This window comes from Scyliorhinus canicula, chromosome 11, assembly GCF_902713615.1.
Source record: "Scyliorhinus canicula chromosome 11, sScyCan1.1, whole genome shotgun sequence".
NCBI lineage: Eukaryota > Metazoa > Chordata > Chondrichthyes > Carcharhiniformes > Scyliorhinidae > Scyliorhinus > Scyliorhinus canicula.
Genome location: NC_052156.1, coordinates 53,013,170 through 53,029,198, shown reverse-complemented (window position 1 = coordinate 53,029,198; position 16,029 = coordinate 53,013,170). Strand labels below are relative to the sequence as shown.

General features: G+C 44.5%; 1 protein-coding gene across 2 annotated transcripts in view; it reads right to left on the bottom strand.

The window, feature by feature from the left end:
• slc25a26 (solute carrier family 25 member 26) overlaps positions 1-16,029 on the bottom strand; it is a 287,293-nt gene that overhangs the window by 32,064 nt on the left and 239,200 nt on the right. For both annotated transcript variants that reach the window (XM_038810595.1, XM_038810597.1), the window contains 2 exons: positions 6,649-6,718; positions 1,108-1,172 (listed from right to left, as the gene is read on the bottom strand). In XM_038810595.1, coding sequence (XP_038666523.1) covers positions 1,108-1,172; positions 6,649-6,718 — 135 coding nt within the window. The remainder of the gene's footprint in view (positions 1-1,107; positions 1,173-6,648; positions 6,719-16,029) is intronic.

The following is a 16,029-nucleotide window of genomic DNA, read 5'->3' as shown; positions in this document are numbered from 1 at the left end:
GTCGTTCATGGCACAAAGGAAGATGGTTGAGGTCATTGGAGGTCTATCATCTCAATTCCAGGACATCACTGCAGGTGTTCCTCTAGGGTAGTGTCCTAGGCCCAACCATCTTCAGCTGCTTCAGTGATTAATGCAGGAGTAGAATATTTAGTGATGATTGCACAATGTTCAGTACCATTTGCAACTCCTCAGATTCTGAACCTGTCCATGTACATATGCAGCAAGACCTGGGCAATATTCAGGCTTGGGCTGGTAAGTGGTAATTAGCATGTTTGCTACCCAAGTGCCAGTCAATGGTCATTTCCAACAAGAGAAAATCTAACTGTCACCCCTTGAAATTCAAAAACATTACCATCACTAAATCCCCCACCATCAACATCCTGGGGTTATCATTGGCCAGAAACTGAAATGGGCCATCCATATAAATATTATGGCTACCATAGCAGGTCAGAGGCTGAGAATTCTGCAGCTATTAACTCACCTCCTGAATCCTCAAAGCATGTCCACCATCTGAAGAGCACAATCAGGAATGGAATGGAATACCCTCCACTTGCGTGGATGAGAGTAGCTCCAACAATATTCAAGAAGCGTAACACCATCTAGGATAAAGCTCTCCTTTTGATTGGTACCCCATCAACCCCCACGAACATTCACTCCTCCACCACGGGTGCACAGCGGCAACGGTGCATACCATCTACAAGATGCACTGCAGCAACTTGTCAAAGCTCCTTCAACAGCACCTTCCAAACCCACAACCTCTAACAAGAAGGACAAGGGCAGCAGATGCAGGAGAATATCACCACCTGGAAGTTCCCCTCATGGCCACCATTCGTCCTGACTTGGAACTATATTGTCAGTCCTTCTCCCTCGCTGGGTCAATATCCTGGAACTTCCTCCTGAATAGCATTGTGGATGTACCTACACCACATGGACTGCAGCTGTTCAAGAAGGCAGCAAGTGGTGAAGCAACCTCCATGCACCACCGTCTCAAGGGAAATTCGGGATGAGCAAATAATGCTGGTCTAGCCAGCGACGCCCACCCCCATGAAAGAATTTTAAAAAGAACCACCACAAGTCATATGCAGCACCATCTTTTGGGTTTCATACCTCAGCCAGCATGATTCTTGTTTTTGCTACATCGAGAGGAGTGGTGATTCCAGCTGCAAATGTGCCTGAAAACAGAAAACTAAAGATAATCATAAATCAATTTGACAAAACTTACTGCATTTATTATATCCATCAGTTAATGTCAGATTGCAAAAAAAATTGAAACTTTAAACAAAATTATTTCCACCTCAACTCCACCCAAAAATTTCTGTTGAAGCTACAGGATCCAACCTGTGGAAATGTTAACCGATGCCAAAGTAGTCCTCTGCCTGTGAGGAAATGAACTAATGCAAAAAACCTCCATCCAGCCAATTTACATCCCCACCCTCAAATAGCCTGGTTGGAACTGGCAAACTCTTCCAATGGAGAAGCTGTGTCGATTGAGAGTAGGGACCTCTGCTTCCAAAATGAGAGTCCAATGCTGCAACATTGCACCTGCTGAGTGAGCCCTTCAGTGTTTGAACATGGTTTCCTCTTCGTCAGAGAACTAATCTCCAAAAAAATACAGTGTGTGCTTTTTATGTACTGATTAAGTTTTGTGTCCAAAATGACAGGTGTTGGGAAAAGGCAGAGTTCCGGCTGTAGCAATCGGTTCTTCAAATTGGCCCTTTGGGGCTTTTCCTGCTAATTCCACAGCTGCCTGTGTTCTCAACAGTCTTTCCTTTCTCCACAGACCAGGCAAGATTCAAGTGCAGTCTATTAACTTAGCTTAGTGGGATTACAGGCTGTGATGGTGGAGAAACAAGATAAATCAGAGTTAAGAGATACAGTTTTACGAAATTAAGGAACAATTTATGCAAAACAAAAATATAAGGAAAGCAATAATCCATAAAGCCATCTAGTCCAATACTGGTTCAGGATGGAGGTTTCTAAGCAATAGAAATACTCGAACATGGAACAAGTAACGAACACTGAACCGATCCTGAATCAGACCATTTCTGTATTTACAATTCTGAAACCAATGCTACTCGGTCATCTGGAATTGTCTTCAGCTGAAACCAGACACACTCAGACACACTCTTCTGTTGCTGAACAAATCATGGCTTAATTAAGCTTTCCATTTCACAAGGTTATGGCTGTTAGCAAAAAATCCAATGATAATCGCAAATACGTTGCTGTTCAAAATGAGCTATTCTGCAGCTAAAACTCCAAACCAACCTTTTGTAACATGGTTGGAACAGAAAAGCTCAGCGGATTTTTAGTTTCAGCTTCTTCATACAGAGGCTGGTGAATGTATGAAATAGATTGCCGGGGAGACAATGCCATGGATAGCACCCACAAATTTAAGAAAGAATTGGAAAGGTTTTGGGGAATCATTAAATAGTACAGCACAGAAGGGAAGCAGTGAAAGAAATTGAAAGTATCGATTGCAGTGTGGCATTTCATTTAGCTTTGAAACAGATCTGAAGGGTTATTTTCTGCATTCCACTTTAGAACATAGAACATACAGTGCAGAAGGAGGCCATTCGGCCCACTCGAGCCGGACACCGACCCACTTAAGCCCTCACTTCAACCCTATCCCCTTAACCCAATAACCCCTCCTACCCTTTTTGGACACTAAGGGCAATTTAGCATGGCCAATCCGCCTAACCTGCACGTCTTTGGACTGTGGGAGGAAAAGAGGCATGTCTGATTGATCTTTTGCTCCTTTAAGTTCTCATTAAAAGAATGAATAATGAAGGCAGAGAAGACAAAATCTAACAGAAAGAATAGAAGGAAAAACAGAGGGAAAGAAAACTGACATATGCAGGAAACACATATCACTGGAGTATTTCCTTTAATTGAATAACTCATTCGGTAATATTTTCCAGAATGCAAATTCAAATGACACACTTGACGTTTCTGTTGAAAACAGACATTCTGCACCAGCGAGAAGACAGAACCAGTCCCCCTCCTATTGACTCGACTGACCCAAGGACTGTTTGTGATTTAACAAGATTAAAGACGAACATAAAATTAAAACTTATTTTCTAACAGGTACTAATGAAAACTCCAGGAATTGTGTCAGAATTTAGCAGTGCTTTTTTAACCTTCACCATGCGCTCCAAAACATCTATGTGCCTGGGTTAAGACATCTATAGTGCATGGACAAGTTAGAACAATGGTTGATAATACTGCTGATGGGCAACCTTGTTGACAAAAAACAAAATATTCTAGTTGCTCCTTGTGCAGTTTGCTTGGTCATTCATTTAAAAAGGACACATCGACTCTCTATTTAATATTAAGTTAAATTGAAGAATGTTTGTACTATTATCTATCAAAGTCCTCGAATCATAAGTTTGCAAAAAAGATAATCACATTATTTGCACAACTGGGCTTAGTATTGGTGAGTGTACTAATATTAATCCTGGTTTTCAGTATCTGACAATTCACAACTTTATTGATTTTTTTTTTATAAATTTAGATTAGCCAATTATTTTTTCCAATTAAGGGGCAATTTAGCGTGGCCAATCCATCTACTCTGCACATTTTTGGGTTGTGGGGGCGAAACCCACGCAGACACGGGGAGAACGTGCAAACTCCACACGGACAGTGACCCAGAGCCGGGATCGAACCTGGGACCTCAGCGCCGTGAGGCGGTTGTGCTAACCACTAGGCCACCGTGCTGCCCTACAACTTTATTGATTTAATATTCACTTTAAAAGCATATGTATTGAACAGACCTTTAGATCAGGTTTACAACTGATGCACTGTTTGTAAAATGTCACTGCCCTGACATTTTCCCTTCCAGAATACTCCATCAAGGAAGTCTGTTGTGGCACAACTAAGCATTTCATAGAACATAGAACATACAGTGCAGAAGGAGGCCATTCGGCCCATCGAGTCTGCACCGACCCAATTAAGCTCCTCACTTCCACCCTACCCCGCCTAACCTTTTTTGGACACTAAGGGGAATTTATCATGGCCAATCCACCTAACCTGCACATCTTTGGACTGTGTGAGGAAACCGGAGCACCCGGAGGAAACCCACGCAGACACGGGGAGAACGTGCAGACTCCGCACAGACAGAGACCCAGTGGGGAAACGAACCTGAAACCCTGGCGCTGTGAAGGGACAGTGTTAGCCACTTGTGCTACTGTCTGCCCCCCAAAATTTCTGTCAACTTAAAGTTATTCTGGAAATTTACTCTCTGTAAATCGCCTCGCTTTGGCAATGAATAGGCAACCACAGCAGACATCATTAACTAGTGAAAGTCTCGAGCTACACTATTACTTTTTTGTTCCAGATAGTGGTGGAGGAGCAACTGGGCATTCTCAGCATCCTGGAACAGCACAGACAGCCTTCACTGATCATTCACATGGCCATCTACAACAATTGACAGCAACATGGGATATCCATTAATTTTTTTCAGCAATGCCAGCTGTCCCACCACCCATAGGAAAAACCCTCTATTAACAAAGGAGGAATGAGAGTGCCTGCATCCTATTTTAAATGGTGGAATGAAACACTTGGGCTGTCAAAGTCAAGTGTGGTCAGCCTCCTCAGAGCTGGATAATTTGTGATCTGCAAGTCTTGCTACAAGGGGTTTATTTGTGTTGAGGCTAACAATGCGATAATTACAGCACACATTTTGTAAAGTGTGAATTGGTATTTAGAAGTTAATATTTTCTAATGAGGAAAAAGTCAAGTGTTAAAATGACTTGCTAAGTGGTGAAGCAACCTCCATGCACTATCCAGACTTGTCAGATAATGAATTTTGACAGGAAACAAGCATGCCCCAGTTTGTTAATGTGCACTAAAAGCAGCTCAACGCTGAGTGTTGGGAAATAGTCTGTGCTAGCAGATGCTTGATACTGGATCTAAATTATTAATTTTAAATCAAACATATTTGAGGTCAGGACAGCAGCTGAATCTCTCATTAGGGACACCACTGAGTGCGAAAAATAAGTTTATTTCTGACGTCAATTGTGGAGTTCTTTTATGGCTGGGGTAGGATCAGTCACTCTAGTCTAAGGTAAGAAACGAGGATCAAAGCAAAACACTTTGTCAAATTCAAAAAACTGACATTTCTGAAAATAATTTGAGCTCCTCATAATTAGTAAATAATCCCGATAGATTTATTCACAAGTAGCGGCCTCTTCATGCTCCAGCTGCACCGTAGTCAAAGTTATGGGTTCAAATTAGGATGTACAGCTTTGAGGTGAGCACCTTCCATGACCTGGGAAATTCAGAATTTATTGTCAAAACCACTCATTGCAGTTTTCCTGGAAAAACAGACAGAATTGTCACATGGAATGCATAAAATATCAGTAAAAACAAAACTCTTCAGAATCGCATGCAAAATAAAAAACAGAATTTGATGAGAAACCAGCAGCCCCATTGCCCGGAGGAAGATAAAGGAAATTGGGCTGGTCCACTTTCCACAAGAGAAAACTTCAAGGTGCTCGAAATTAAAGATACAAATCCATTAAGGGGACTGATAAAAAGTTGACACAAGCAAACCCTTTCATCCTGGTGAGGGGTTTCAAATACTCAACAGAAATAAATTTATAAAAGCACTAAGTTAGTAGTGTGACTTTTCTTGCACACAAAAGTAGTAATAGAGTTTTAAATAAGCGTAGTCATGTTAACAAATGATAAATATTAGTTCCTGAGTTACTGGAAAAAGAAAGAATTGAGCAATATGTTAAAATGCCGTGTGAGCGAGTGTGAATATTTGCATGTTGTTATGTTTCTTTTTGTCACTCAACTTTAAAGACTGGAATATAAATTAAATAATCATTGGGTAATTGGCAGCTGTGAATAGGGCTAGTAAAAAGTGCCTTTTGAATGTGTATCGGAGCTACAGTCGTATTGACCAAACCTACATTTAGTTACGTGCAAAGGAATTGTTCAGTTAGGTCTGTTATGCCAAATTACATTGAACAGACTAGTAGATACTTGCAAAAGAAAAAGCATTTTTTGAAAAGAAATAAACAAATCATGAGACTATGTCAATATAAAAATTGGAGCTTGGGAGAAACACTCTGCTAAGATCCAACAGTAGCACAGTACCAAACAATTCTTCCCTGCTTTTTTTGCTTTCCTTCCCCAAAGGACAGTCCAGGTGTTTGTGCCCTGTAGCCTCAAGTGCAACAAATAGCATGTCTTCAGCCCCCGAGGTCCCTGTAGCAGCACCTCTGTGCTCCTCACTCTAATTAATCGGCTCTTCTGTCAAACTTGTCACATGAACTGTTAATCACAGGGCCTTGTTGATAGGACTTTAAACCCCCTGAAGAACAGTTTGGAGCAGACAGCTGCACAGCTGAGGATTCAGGGCAGGCCCCTCTTCACCGAGAGATTTGTAAATATTCCTTTAACAAATGCGGAGGCCTGACTGACAGCTTCTCTTTTCCCACAACTCAAATTTGTCAAGAACAAATTGCCTGTCCTTCACTGAAACACCTTTCTCCTCAGCCTTTTCTGCTCTGTGGACCTGCCCGTTTCTGAACATTATTTCCAAATTACTGCTGGAATTTCAGAAGAATGTTTCTGTTAACTTGATTTTTTGGCATGTTTCCCCCGCTTAGCCCTCCCAGTATAATATTTAATCCTCTGCACCTGCAAATGCTCCACAGACTGCAGCCTGCCAAGAATCAACCACACGATTTTGCTTCCATGACCACACGGCCTGCAGTTGAAAAAAAAAGAAAATAACATTAGTTGTATTCCAGACAATCTGAAAATCCATGGGTTTGCTAAGGTGATGAGAACTTATCTCACAAAGTGTGTGGCTATTTCTGGGCTTTTCATAATGTGACACATCCAATTTCTCAAGGAATTGAAAACTATTTTAACACGCAGGCAACCTGGGAAAATAGCTTTGAGACGCATTAAAACAAGTGGCAAACATCACAAAGGGGTGCAGCCTTCAGCTGTGCAACTGTACCATTGACATGTTTCCAATCGTAATGATCGACATTAGTCTGACTGCTGTGATACTTTTCAAATCATTACGGTGCTTATTAATGTTGGAACAGCAGATATTATTGAAAAGTTAAATTTGCCATCCGGTTAGTCATGCTACAATATATTTTACATAATAAAAGGTTCGGCTATCAGGATGATTATAGCGTGTGGTGGTGGAAGGCGAGGTCAAGGTGAAGTGGCGCGTGTCAGAGCAGACACTCTTCTGGGGAGTTGGAGTGGATCCTGGTCGTTGGTGAGCTGGGTAGGGTTGGAGAGCACATTGGATGGAGCAGTGGCAGGTTTAGGTGGCGATGCAGACAGGAAGTGGTTGTTTGTTAAGCCCAGGTAGTGGCAAGTCCAGGAAGAGGAAATGGCCAGTGAGATAGAAGTGGTGCAATGGCGGGTGGAGGAGAGTAGGCTTGAGAATATAGGATGCAAAAGGTGAAAAGGGGAGAAGCGCTTATATCCATGCTGAAGCTAAAATGCTCACTTGCCGTCAAAGATAAAAGAGGCTTATTGCGACAGCCAGGGGTGGAGTAGGCAAAGGAGGAGAGGGGCAAGAGAAGCAGTTAGGCCTGAGCGATTGCTATATGTTTGGCAGCCTGATATAGATGGCCATCAGGTATGACAAGAAACAAGGATACCTTTGTGGTGGTATGATTTGCATAGCTGTCTGCCATTGGTGCAGAACACCGGCTTACCATTGGCCCTGGTCGGTCATGTGCCTCTCGACCGATTGGTTGAGACCAGTCATGTGACGGCTCTCCGATTGGTCGAGAGGCTGAGTTAACCACGCCTCCAGATCGAGGTATAAATAATCAGAAGGCCCGGCGGTCGTCCATTTACTGTAGTCGACCGCAGGGCTAACTTCTAGCTTATTAAAGCCTAACTTTTGTACAGCAACTCGTCTCGCGTTCGATTGATGGTTCATCAACCTTATTCCTCACGTTAAAATGGAAAATCCTGTTAATGCACCGCCGACATGCATGACATGAAATTGTGACAGCTAACACTTAATATTAGAAATCCCAGGAGATATTGACTTAGTTACTTTCGAGGGACTGTGTGTCGATATCCCGTTAATATACTCCCATTGATATTTTGTTACTACTACATGTAGAAATGTTGAGATGTGCCTTTATACCTATTCATGTGGCAGAATCAGCTGAACCTACCTTTGCCCTATAAAACAAGCCTGCTGAAATTGTGCATTAAATTCAACTTACATTTATGCACGTGAAAGAGCAAAAGAGAAATCTCCTCTCAGTAACTAAAAGGAGAAGAGTATCACATGAGAAAAGAAACTATATCACGAGTACTCAGCAATCCATTCTTCTCTCACTGGTAGGATTTTCAGTTCTATTGTTTCATAATAAATGAAACACAAGAGGAATCCCTTCACAATAAAATTGATCACACATGGCTGCAAGAGGTCCTGTGCCAAACTAACCCTGCAGCGTAGTCTGTGGACATGGAAGAAAAAGCTAAATTAAACTTTGATGATTTCCAGTCTTCCATTTTGCAATGATGTCGCTGACTTGCCGTCATCGATGCACCAGGAGAATAAAATAGGTGATATCACTGGCCCATTGAAGGGCCATGTTCCAAGAGGAGTGATTTTCACTGGGTGTTTTGCCAGTACCACTGCCATTAGTACTAATATAAAAAGCAGGATGACACGGATGGCCGCATTGACTTGTTGTGCACTCCATCAGTCCAGTAAATCAATTGTAGGGTCACTGACATCTATGGGTTCCCACAACCTGGGGGACGGTTTAGCTCACTTGACGAGACAGCTGCTTCACGATGCAGAGCAAGGCCGGCAGCGCTGGTTCAATAATTCCCTTCTCAACCTTGCCCCTCGCCTGAGGTATGGTGATCCTCACGTTAAATCATCACCAGTCAGCTCTCCCCCTCAAAGGGGAAAGCAGCCTATGGTCATCTGGGACTGTGGCGACTATACCTTTACCCACAATCACTTCTACCCACATGTTGAAACCTACAACAATGCCAGTCCTCAGATACACATTAAGGATGTGCTTTACAAAATAAATTAAACAAATGTTTTTGTGGTACACCATGCAGAAGATGTTGGTGAAAAGCCATAAACTATCAATAATATCATCAGCATGACTTTTTGCACCATCGCACTGGTTTTGTGCCAGAAATAAGCAGCGTGTTTATACTGAGGCCCACAACTATGGGAACAGCATGAAGTGATCAGATTTTTTATTAAATTAAGGGTGCTGCCCTCTCCCACCATCAGATGCAGTCTCCTCAAGATGATGGGCCAAATGCTATTTGTGAAACAGACTGGAGTGCCGAGCCGGTGTCACGTGGGTTCCATTAAGCTGGAGATTGAATAGAGGACTTTGTGTTCCACTTCAAAGCCTCTGTCACAGAGAAACATTCCCATCTCCTGTTCTTCCCTTATGAATAACAAATTTCAAATAAATCCATTGCTGCTGAGCCTGAAAACCCACAGTCAGGTCTCTGGGTAGCCTTTCACTTCAACTCCTCCCCGGTCACCATTTTTGCTGAATTTGTTTGCCTTTCATTTGTATTTTTCTATATAGAAATCTGAATGTGTTTCATTGACAGAGAGGAGGGTCGAATTTCGGCTAGCGGGCAACATGACTAAAGCCTGTTAATCCTATTTTGTGAAGCATTCAAAGTGGAGAGGATCAAATCTAAGTCCATTGGAAGCTGCAATGTATTCCCAAATCCCTTTGAGCATTCAATATCTTTTGTACCACCCAAACAACAATTATTCTGACATTGCCACTGTAATTTTCACAAGAATAACATCCAATGAGCCTCTGTTGTTACAAGTAAAAGGAACAGGAAACATGGGTACACTTTGCTGTACTCTGCCTAAATATAACCGGAGTTTTCTTTGGAATTGTCAACAGCAGTGCTACAAGTTGTTCAATTAACTTCTCCATCCTTCAAATCTTTCTTGTTCTTTGCGGCCAAATCATATTTTTTCCATTTTCTTCCGTGCATTTTTTTTTTTAAAATCCGTAACAATGGACAGTTTGTTGTCTGTTTGCACTTTTCAGATTGGTTGGTGGGTTGATTTGGTCAGCATAGTCCAGCACACAGGCGCGTGGAGTATGCGGAGGACTGGAGTATGAGTCACGTACTGTATTAAATCAAGGGTCACAGCGAGCAGCTAAATTCAGACATAGCAAAACAGCTCAGGTTATTATGTTTTAATTTGTTTGCGATAATTTTTTTTGTCCGTTTTTCTGGCTGCTTGAACACTTGGCAGCTGACTGGCCAGGCAGGCCTCAAACCAGGCTCCCCAGCCACCAACAAAGCCCTGTTGTCACAAAGACCATTTAATTTTCCTCTCTCCCTGTGCCCTTCCTCCCCCTTGCCCTACTCTCCTACAGATGGGAAACATTTTGACCTTCTAAGGGTCAGAAAGTGAGGTGCAGAGCTCGAAGCTACGCCTGCCCATACAACTCCCCTCCTCAGAAAAAGAAACTGACTTTTCTGTAAGTTTTAGTTCGTGGTTGTTGGACTGAAGCATTTTTGCTCAGATGCAGTGTCAACTGGAGCATATGAGGTAGATGGAGTTGCCAACTGTTGTTGGTAGCATGGGAGGGGGTGGAAGTGCCCTGCTGGAGGGGGAAGGATGCGGTGGCATGGCATTGTGCTTGAAGGGAGAGGGGGCAGTGGGAGAGAGGAGGAGTGGGAGAGAGGTGTGGGCGGTGAGGGGACTGGCATGCAAGATAGGGGATGGATGGCTGTGACATGAATGAATGGCATGGTAAGGATGGATCTGGCATGAAATAAGGTTTAAAGAAGTACTGATGCCATAAATATCCTAATTTCACCACAAACGTTTTGTGGGTCTCTGCTATTACATTATTAAATGCATAATAATTCTTTTGAGGTATTGCTGGAAAAAAATACATTTCGTCAAAGCTTTTCATCTTGTATTCATCAGGACAATCACAAATATACCACTGTCAGGGGAAATAACTTTACACTGTGTGAGAAGAGGGTGCTGATTGGTTGCAAGTGGACTTTAATTGGTACAGACGTTGCCATGGAGAATGCACCAGTTAATGGTGACTGACGGTTAAAGGAATGAAACTGGATATACCATCCGTCATTGACCTGGGCACCAGAAATGACAATGGCAAACCCAGCCTTGCCGACCCTGCAAATTACTCCTTACTAACAGCTAGGGGCTTTGCACCAAAATTGGGAGAGCTGTCTCACAGACTAGTAAAGCAACAGCCTGACATAGTCATGCTCTCAGAATCAAACGTTACGGATAATGTCCCAGACACCACCATCACATGGTATGGCCTGTCCCACCAGAGACAGACCCAGCAGAGGTGATGGCACAGTGGTAAGTGGTATACAGTCAGGAGGGAGTTGCCCTGGTAGTCCTCAACATTGACTCTGGACCCCATAAAGTGTAATGGCACCAGATCAAACATAGGCAAGCAAACCTCCTGCTGATTACCACATACCATCCTCCCTCAGCCGATGAATTAGTACTCTTCTATGTTGAACAACACTTGGAGGAAGAACGGAGAGTGGCAAAGGTGCAGAATGTATTGTGGGTGGGGACTTCAAAGTCCATCACCAAAAGTGGCTTGGTAGTATCACCACAGACTGAGCTGTCCAGGTCCTAAAGAACATATCTGCTAGACTGTGCCTATGGCAAGTGGTGAGGGCACCAACAAGAGGGAAAAACATACTTGCCCTCATCCTCACCAACCTGCTTGCCGCAGATGCATCTGTCTATGACAGTATCGGTAGGAGCGACCAACACACAGCCCTCGTGGAGACAAAGTCCTGTCTTCACATTGAGGATTCCCTCCATCAGGGTTGTATGGAACTATCACCTTGCTAAATGGGATAGGCTCGACTTGTTGGGCAACCAGCATTAGAAACAAATAATAGACAGAGCCAAGTGATCTCACAATTGACAATTCAGATCTAACCTCTGTAGTTCTGCCACATACAGCCATGGATGGTGATGGACAATTAAACAACTCACTGGATGAGGAACCTCCACAGATATCCCCATCCTCAATGATGAAAGAGCCCAGCACATCAGTGCAAAAGATAAGGGTGAAGCATTTTCAATAATCTTCCGCCAGAAGTGCTGAGTGGGTGATCCATCTCGGTCTCCTCTGGAGGACCCCAGCATCACACACACCAGTCTTCAGCCCACTTGATTCACTCCATGTGAGAGTCAGTGCAGGAATCCCCTGTGGCGCTCGCCCGCCCTAACAAGTATACTGGGCGCGATTCTCCGCTGCCCACGACGGGTCGGAGAATAGTGGGAGGGCCTTCCCGACAATTTTCACAGCCTCCCGCTATTCTCCCCCCCACTCCGGCCGCCCCCCCAACACGAATCGCTGCTCGCCGTTTTTTACGGCGAACAGCGATTCTCCGCGGGCCGATCGGTCGAATACCACGGAGTTTACGGCCGTTTTCACGGCCGCGATCACACCTGCTTTCAGCGTTCGTGAAAACGGCCGCAAAGTGCCCGTCCCGGACAACCATGGCACTGATTGGCATGGCTGTGCCAAGGGTGGCATGGGCCTGCAATTGGTGGGCACCGATCGCGGGCAGCGGGTCCGATATCCGCGCACTATTTGTTCTTCCGCCGCCCCGCAGGAGCAGTCCGCGGGTTGGAGCCATCCAACCCGCGCATGCGCGGCTGACGTCATCGTGCGCGTTAGCCAGCGTGACGCTTGGCGCGCGGACTTAGCGACGGTCGCTAAGCCCGCGATGCTGTGCTTCACGGGGCCCCGCTGCTAGCCCCGCCCGGTGGGCGCGGAGGGTGTGCGGAGGCTGCCGTGAAACACGGCCAGTTTCACGGCAGCCTTTACGACTCGCCGCATTTGCGGAGAATCGCGCCCACTGTTTTGGATACTGTTGGGGGGATAGCCTATCAGGGTAAAACAATAGCAGCCAGAACAGTGGCACTATGTCTGACTCTGTTGCTCAGCGGGGGAAGGCAAAGTGCAGAGGAGCGATAGTTATAGGGGACCCTGTAGTAAGGGGCAGATATGTGCTTCTGTTAATGCGAAAGAGACTCCAGGATGGTATGTTGCCTCCCTAGTATGAGGGTCAAGGATGTCTCCGAACAAACACAGGAGACTAAACAGCTGACTTGTAATGCAGAACAATGCCAGCAGTGCGGGTTCAATTCCCGTATCGGCCTCCCCGAACAGGCGCCTGAATGTGGCGACTAGGGGCTTTTCACAGTAACTTAATTGAAGTCTACTTGTGACAATAAGTGATTTTTATTATTAGATCCTGAAGGGGGAGGATGAACAGCCAGAGGGCATAATACACATAGGTACCAACGACATAGGGAGGAAGAGCGATGAGGTCCTGCAGAAGGAGTTCAGGGAGTTAAGCAGCCGGCCAAAAAGCAGGACCTCTAGGGTTTTAATCTCGGGATTACTCTCTGTGCCAGTGAAGCTAGAAATAGGAGGATAGTGCAGCTAAATATGTGGCTAAACTGGTGGTGCAGGAAGGAGGGTTTTAGATTTTGTGGATCACTGGGATCTCTTTCGGGGCAGGTGTGACCTGTACAAGAAGGATGGGTTGCATCTAAACTGGAGGGACACTGATTTCCTAGTTGGGAGGTTTGCTAGATTCACTCAGGAGGATTAAGGTGAATCCCAAAGCTTTTTATTCATATGTAAAAAGCAAGAGGGTGGCCAGGAAAATGATTGGACCACTTAAGGACAGTGGGGGGGGGGGAATGTGTTAGGTCCAGAGGAAATGGGCGAGGTATTAAACAAGTACTTTACATCAGTGTTAACCAAAGGAAAGGACTTTGTGTATTCTTGGGTAGGGTGTGTGGATAGTCTGGGTCATGTTGACATCAAAAAGGAGGAGGTATTGGGTCTTTTAAAAGACATGAAGGTAGATAAGTCTCCTGGGCCGGATGGGATTTACCCCAGAATACTGAGGGAAGCAAGGGAGGAAATTGCTGGGTCCTTAACTGACATCTTTATATCCTCACTGGCTACAGGTGAGATCCCAGAGGACTGGAGAATAGCTAATGCGGTACCGCTGTTTAAGTAATGTAGCAGGGATAATCCAGGAAACTATAGGCCAGTGAGCCTCACATCGATAGTAAATAAATTATTGGAGAGAATTCTCAGGGACAGGATTTATACCCATTTGGAAACAAATGGACTCATAAGTGATATATAGCATGGTTTTGTGAAGGGGAGGCCGTGCTTCACTAACTTGATGGAATTTTTTGAGGAGGTGACAAAAATGATTGATGAGGGGAGGGTGGTGGACATTGTTTACATGGACTTCAGTAAAGCCTTTGACAAGGTGCTTCATGGCAGACTGGTCCAAAAGGAGAAGTCACACGGGATCAGCGGTAAGGTGGCAAGATGATATAGAACTGGCTAGATCACAGAAGGCAAAGGGTAGCAGTAGAAGGATGTTTTTCTGAATGGAAGGTTGTGACTAGTGGTGTTCCACAGGGATCGATGCTGGGAACTCTGTTGTTTGTTGTGTACATTTTTTGTTCTTAATAAATTTAGAGTACCCAATTAATTTTTTCCAATTAAGGGGAGTTTGTGTAGGGGGGCAGGATGGACGGCACTAGCAACAGCGCCGCTCCCAACGGCCCCGGGGAAATACTCAGGGAGTCCGGTAGTAATAGCTTTGTTGAGAATTTGGAGGCAGTTTCGCCAGCACTTCGGGTTGGGGGCAGGGTCAACGGAAATGCCGATTCGGGGGAATCATAGACTTGAGCCAGAGCAGTGGGATAGAAATTTTCGGAGATGGGAGGAGAAAGGAATTAGGACTCTAAAAGATTTGTTTCTTGGGGTCGGTTTGCAGGATTGGAGAAGCTGGGAGCGAAGTATGGGCTGGAGCAAGGGGAAATATTTAGATACATGCAGGTTCGATACTTTGCCAGAAAGGAGATACAGAGCTTCCCGGTAGAGCTGGCTTCCACATTGCTGGAGGAGATGCTGATGACAGGGGGACTTGAGAAGGTAGTAATGTCGGCGGTTTATGGAGCTATTTTGGAAGAGAATGCACCACTGGATGGGATTAAGGCAAAGTGGGAGGAAGAGTTGGGAGAGGGCATGGAGGAGGGGTTCTGGTGTGAGGTGATCCGGAGGTGAACACCTCCGCCTCGAGGTTGGGGCTGATTCAGCTGAAGGTGGTATACAGAGCGCACCTCAAAAGGCCGAGGATGAGCCGGCTCTTTGAAGCAGTAGAAGATGAGTATGAGCGTTGAGGGGGGGACCCCGCAAACCACATTCATATGTTTTGGTCCTGTCCAAAACTGGAGGATTACTGGAAGGAGGTTTTTAGGGTAATCCATGTCAAACTGGACCCGGGCCCTCTTGGAAACCACCGCCCCAAACCCACAATGTGATGTGTCACATGCAAGTTGCAGGGGTAAATTTAGATCAAAGAGTGTCAGGCTTCTGACTTAAATAATGCATCTTTGGCTTGCATGAATGGCCTCTCTCTCCTCCCATGTCCTCTTTTTGGCACAGCATATTGTACAAGGGCTTTAGAATAGCAGCTGGATTAGGGACACATCCACCATAATAATTTAGCATGCTTAAAATAGATCAAAGTTGGTTCACAGTCTGAGATGCAAATGCCTCAGTAATAGCTTTGACTTTTGAAGGTGACTTATGCAGTCGCTTGGCATTGATGACATGTCTCAGATATTCAATTGAAGATTGGAAAAATTCACAGTTCTCTTTTCGGACTCTTCATCCATAACCTTTTAATCTCTGGAGTGTGATATTGAGATTGCGGAGATGTTCTTCCTTATTATTCCCATTAACTATGATGTTATCTAAATAACACTGGACTCCATCCAATCCGCTCAAAATTTGGTCCATAGCTCGTTGGAACAACGCTGGCGCTGAAGCGATGCCAAATGGTAATCTTTTATCGAAATAACGCTTTGTGTGTCACAATTGTCAAGAACTGTTGTGAATCAGGATCCATGTTCACTTGAAGATATGCTTGACTGAGGTTGTATTTACTGAA